Source organism: Opisthorchis viverrini (assembly GCF_000715545.1).
Source record: "Opisthorchis viverrini unplaced genomic scaffold opera_v5_762, whole genome shotgun sequence".
NCBI lineage: Eukaryota > Metazoa > Platyhelminthes > Trematoda > Opisthorchiida > Opisthorchiidae > Opisthorchis > Opisthorchis viverrini.
Window position 1 is genome coordinate 38,211 of NW_008752437.1, and position 6,118 is coordinate 44,328.

Here is a 6,118-nt window from a genome sequence, read left to right on the forward strand (position 1 = left end):
TGAATGTCTGGAGGTGTAGGCACCTCGGAATGATTGTGTTAAGCTAGCACTAAGTCCTTCCCTCATCCACCTTTAATCTTTTCTTCACAATAAGGCTTTCAAATAAGTCATGGTTGTACGGCAGTGAAGCATCGGTGTTGAACACTGATGTCATGCTGTCGATGATGATGATGATACCTACAGATCTACGCCCTAAATTTCTGGTGCGATTGGTTAAGGATATTCGAATGAATCATGGCGATAACAAAGGGCAAGGGGGAGTATAAACAACAGAAATTGCCATTCAGTGCAACAAATTATCCACAGCATGAGCTAATTGCGGTCGATTGAGACTACCAGGAGAGTCAGCAGTTTCACGCTGCGTGATCTTTGTGTTCTTCCTTCGGCATCCTGCCACCCCTTTACAATTCATTATGTCCCTCAATGTTGCGAGTGCTTTTCACCTCACCGAAAATATTCAGACGTCCTGTTAGCCTTGATTTGCTTTAGGACAATCGACCTCCGTTGATGACTGCTCGCTATGTTTACGTGGGCATGGAACTTCGCCTTCTCCTCTAACGCTTGTCCAGAAATCTGTCATGCTTGGTTCGGCTGGTCTACACATGGCTTCAGTCACATACCATTTGAAAATAGATCTTGAGCTGCATTTGACAATCTGGGTTTGTTATAAGCGAGTCTTGGTTCCCCTGGCTGGGATGCTATTATCAGGCACCACAGTAGGACTTGGAGCGCATATGCGGTGTAAAAAAGCGATCGGTCGTAGCACCTTTTTGGGTGCACAACTGCCACGTCAGTGTAGGTTGCCCAGACAGGGGAAGTCGAGATACAGAGGTCTGGCTCGAACCACGGACCTTCCAGTCGGTAAATTCGCCCTCTAAACACTGGTGTGGCGAGTGTGACAATTATATTTTTGAAAGTTTGAAGTGATAAACGAAATCTGTGTTATCCAAACAACAGGAAGTTGTCCAAGGCCTCAGGACACTGAAGAATAACCTTTTCTTATGGTTAACTTTAGCAAGCCTGTCTAACAAGTTAATACAAAGCAAGCTTAATTTTTTTAAACTGTCGGCAGGTGAACCGGCCATCGAGGTGAGTTTTGCATTCCGACTTTGAAAAGCGACATTCTTGTCTACTGAACACTGCACCATGCGGAGACTTGTTGACAGCACCTGAAATTTTTTCCCCAGCGAGTCTAATACAAGCGACGGATGATTTTGAAAGAGTGATGGGGGCACAGTCATATTTGGATATCACTATTACCACAACCTCTTAATGTTTTTTTCGTTTTTGCGACCAATGAGAAGTTCATGAAGGGTTCCGTGGGATCTCAATGAAAAACGTGATCCTATATTGGTTCATGTACACTGCAACAGTGCTTTCAAGTACTTATTCCATTTACACCGTATGTTTGAACGAGGCACTTCTCTATCACGTAATCTCCGGCTGGTTACACGGTTTCTGTATGTACGTGATGTGAGCGAATCGACACAAATCAGCGATACGTAGAGCTCCACCCAGCGACCATACATAACCATAAAGTCTTGAATGAGTTACTGTGCGGGTGAATTATGTATGATGAAACGACGGGAACTTTTTTGTGAGGGTATCGTAATAGAATCACCCGTCATATTTGTTCCCATTAAACACATGCACCCATTCCAGGGTTCCAGGTGATATGAACGTAAGAACTTGAGGCGCAGCTGAATTCAGGGTAAAATTGACTTTTCGGGCGAGCGGGGTTTGACCGGCAATTAACTCACCTCATAAGCCTCTCCTAATTCCTGAAATTTCTGTTCAGCTTCGGGATCGTCCTTATTTCTGTCTGGGTGGAGAACTTTTGCTTGCTGTCGGAACCGTCGCTTTATTTCATTGGTGTCAGCGTTCCGCTTCACATTTAGAATGGTGTAGTAATCTCGCCTAAAGCCATTGTACATAAAAAAACAGTCATTTACTCAGCAAAGACGACAACCGCAACTGAGAGAACCAAAACGAGGAGGACTTTCATAGCGCGCGCGGTGATGCTGTTGTGATGTTTTGATTGGAGGAGAATACGTACCAGTAGGTCAAACAAATAAAAACAAAACTTAAATTTCAAGCTTGGACTCATAAAGCAATTCAGCGATGCGGTTGACGAAGAACGAAGGAAAAATGACACGTGCAGACCAGCCCGACTTCGTGCATACCGTCATTACTCCCGAATAGAATCTTAAGGGGTTTGCAGGCAGAGTGGCGCCAGTCAGCCTGACGGTCACTCAGTCAACCCCTCCGTTTGTCTGCTTGCTTATCTACCTGTTAGTTGACATAAAGCAGAACAGATCTGCGGATTCACCGAGTGATTCACAGGATCGAGGCTTCCGCCCAAGTTTTTCTGGACCTTTCTTTTCTTGTGAACCTGCGTCACCAGTGGCGCAAGCACAACATCAGCCTATGCCTCAAGGGTCGAGTTTACAATGTTGCGGTGCGCCTCATATTAACATACGGATCAGCAACCTAGTCTCTGGGCGCCAAGGACGTCAAAAGACTTTCAGTGTTTGATCATCGCTGTCTTCAGAACATTGCCCGAATCTGGCGGGATCACCAGATCAGCAATGCTGAAGTTCGTCTAATGGTATTGGGAAGAAATAATTCACCTTCGGTAGATTAACTAATCACACTGCATCGGTTGCGCTGGCTTGGCCATGTGCTGCGTATGCCAGTCGACCGACTTCCTCGGAGGGTTCTTTTCGCACAACCACGTGGAGGGTGGAGGAGTTTTAGAGACGGTTAATGACTTGGAAGGGAAGTGTAAAAGCCATTACCGGCAAAATTAGCTGCACTGGTCTTTGCCGTCGTCTTGGATGGGGAACTCCCGATGGGCCACATCGATTGTCAGGAAAATTGTCAGACATGGCCCAGTCGCGCCCTCATGCATCCAAGCTATTTCCTCCAATGCATAGCTCCCTTCCCAATCCCGCCACACGACACTACGCCTACAGTAGTGTATTTACGCATTAGTTTATCAGCTCCTGCCGCCACTGCGCAGCTACTTACCCCACCTGCTCGAATCATCGGTGAACGAATCTGTTGCGGCTACAACCAATCTATGACGAGTGCGCGGCTATTACAGTTGAAAATGATGCAGATTATGATGATTGTCGTTCGGCGGCTTCCCTTCACCTGAGAGGCACAAGCAAAAAAGGTTGTAGCACTGCCATTCACTTTTTCAGTGATGGGATGCAGATGATGATGGTTGTCTTTCGGCGGCTTCCCTTCACCTGAGAGGCACAAGCAAAAAAGGTTGTAGCACTGCCGTTCACTTTTTCAGTGATGGGCAATAGGCATGCCAACTTAAGGATTTGCATAAAAAAGACGTCCATCACTGCTTGGACCTGGGTACGAGATGTAGCGAGGACAGCCGTCGAAGGAAAATTATTCCATGCAGCAACTACCCGAAACGAGCGAAGGATTTGCCTAATTAAGGTGTGTAATCTGTGCCTGAAACTTCCACCCTGTCATTACCATGTATTGGCTAGAAAACCTGTTGGGCAAACCCTTTTAAAAATGGAAAATTACGTATTTGGTCACCCCGGAGTTAAAAATAGCCCAAGGGNGGGAAAGAGGTCAAGGACCGCAAGACATGTTGCACGGTCCACGGATTTAAGACCGACAACCATTTTCGTAAAAGCTCATTGAACACGGTGAATGGGGATCACGTCCTTCTTGCGTTCTGAGTCGAAGACTCGGTTGACATATTCAAGAAGCAGCCTGACGTAAGCCTTTATTAGGTATTTGCAAGTCCCTGCGATCTCTCCTGCAATCTCTTAGTGTGCCCGAGCTCGCACAAACCTACGCCACTAATTCTTTCTAGTTTATTAAGCTCGCGTCTGGAACAGCCTTCCTGAGCAGCTGCGAAGCATCACGCATCACCATGCTTTTTCTCAGTCTGTAGACAAATTCCCTACCTGTGAACCTGCTGCCGCCTTACTTAATACTCAACTGCCCTCTGACATCATCTACGAATCAGGTCCAGTGCACATAATAGTTGAGCGACGTTACGGTTTGTAGGCGAGTAAAGGATCCTGCTATCAGTTCTTCCCATCCTCTTGACCCGTTTTAAGCTTATAAAGGACTAAATGCCAGCTTGATCTAAATATGCAGCATTGCTGGCCTGATTGTTTTCTTTTTTCCCTTTTTCCCCGTACCAAATTGAACTGAAACCTCCATGCTTTACTGAACTATTTTTATAACTCTTACGGACATTGGTTGGACATTGTGATTGTTGCGGTTGCTCGCCGTCGGTATCTGTTTGGTTGTGACGATATCGATTTTGAGGCAAAGTGATCTGCGCTTTATCCTGAGGCTGGTAATTGTGCTGCCTTATTTTTGAAAAGCCTTGCGTTATCTGCAACGGAGAATCCGTCGAGGTTTGTTGCAATAGTACCGTGATTCCAGAATTCGGATTTCTTGNTAGAGCTCCACCCAGCGACCATACACAACCATAAAGTCTTGAATGAGTTACTGTGCGGGTGAATTCTGTACGATGAACCGACGGGAACTTTTTTGTGAGGGTATCGTAATAGAATCACCCGTCATATTTGTTCCCATTAAACACATGCACCCATTCCAGGGTTCCAGGTGATATGAACGTAAGAACTTGAGACGCAGCTGAATTCAGCGTAAAATTGACTTTTCGGGCGAGCGGGGTTTGACCGGCAATTAACTCACCTCATAAGCCTCTCCTAATTCCTGAAATTTCTGTTCAGCTTCGGGATCGTCCTTATTTCTGTCTGGGTGGAGAACTTTTGCTTGCTGTCGGAACCGTCGCTTTATTTCATTGGTGTCAGCGTTCCGCTTCACATTTAGAATGGTGTAGTAATCTCGCCTAAAGCCATTGTACATAAAAAAACAGTCATTTTCTCAGCAAAGACGCCAACCGCAACTGAGAGAACCAAAACGAGGAGGACTTTCATAGCGCGCGCGGTGAAAAACAGTCCGCACCAAAGACGACAACCGCAACTGAGAGAACCAAAACGAGGAGGACTTTCATAGCGCGCGCGGTGATGCTGTTGTGATGTTTTGATTGGAGGAGAATACGTACCAGTAGGTCAAACAAATAAAAACAAAACTTAAATTTCAAGCTTGGACTCATAAAGCAATTCAGCGATGCGGTTGACGAAGAACGAAGGAAAAATGACACGTGCAGACCAGCCCGACTTCGTGCATACCGTCATTACTCCCGAATAGAATCTTAAGGGGTTTGCAGGCAGAGTGGCGCCAGTCAGCCTGACGGTCACTCAGTCAACCCCTCCGTTTGTCTGCTTGCTTATCTACCTGTTAGTTGACATAAAGCAGAACAGATCTGCGGATTCACCGAGTGATTCACAGGATCGAGGCTTCCGCCCAAGTTTTTCTGGACCTTTCTTTTCTTGTGAACCTGCGTCACCAGTGGCGCAAGCACAACATCAGCCTATGCCTCAAGGGTCGAGTTTACAATGTTGCGGTGCGCCTCATATTAACATACGGATCAGCAACCTAGTCTTTGGGCGCCAAGGACGTCAAAAGACTTTCAGTGTTTGATCATCGCTGTCTTCAGAACATTGCCCGAATCTGGCGGGATCACCAGATCAGCAATGCTGAAGTTCGTCTAATGGTATTGGGAAGAAATAATTCACCTTCGGTAGATTAACTAATCACACTGCATCGGTTGCGCTGGCTTGGCCATGTGCTGCGTATGCCAGTCGACCGACTTCCTCGGAGGGTTCTTTTCGCACAACCACGTGGAGGGTGGAGGAGTTTTAGAGACGGTTAATGACTTGGAAGGGAAGTGTAAAAGCCATTACCGGCAAAATTAGCTGCACTGGTCTTTGCCGTCGTCTTGGATGGGGAACTCCCGATGGGCCACATCGATTGTCAGGAAAATTGTCAGACATGGCCCAGTCGCGCCCTCATGCATCCAAGCTATTTCCTCCAATGCATAGCTCCCTTCCCAATCCCGCCACACGACACTACGCCTACAGTAGTGTATTTACGCATTAGTTTATCAGCTCCTGCCGCCACTGCGCAGCTACTTACCCCACCTGCTCGAATCATCGGTGAACGAATCTGTTGCGGCTACAACCAATCTATGACGAGTGCGCGG

At 46.6% G+C, this 6,118-nt stretch overlaps 1 protein-coding gene across 1 annotated transcript in view; it reads right to left on the reverse strand.

The window, feature by feature from the left end:
* T265_15713 (hypothetical protein) overlaps positions 1-1,916 on the reverse strand; it is a gene marked incomplete at both ends in the record, with an annotated part of 26,741 nt that extends 24,825 nt beyond the window's left edge. Inside the window, one exon of the mRNA XM_009178999.1 lies at positions 1,761-1,916. Coding sequence (XP_009177263.1) covers positions 1,761-1,916 — 156 coding nt within the window. The remainder of the gene's footprint in view (positions 1-1,760) is intronic.
* Positions 1,917-6,118: the final 4,202 nt, after the last annotated feature.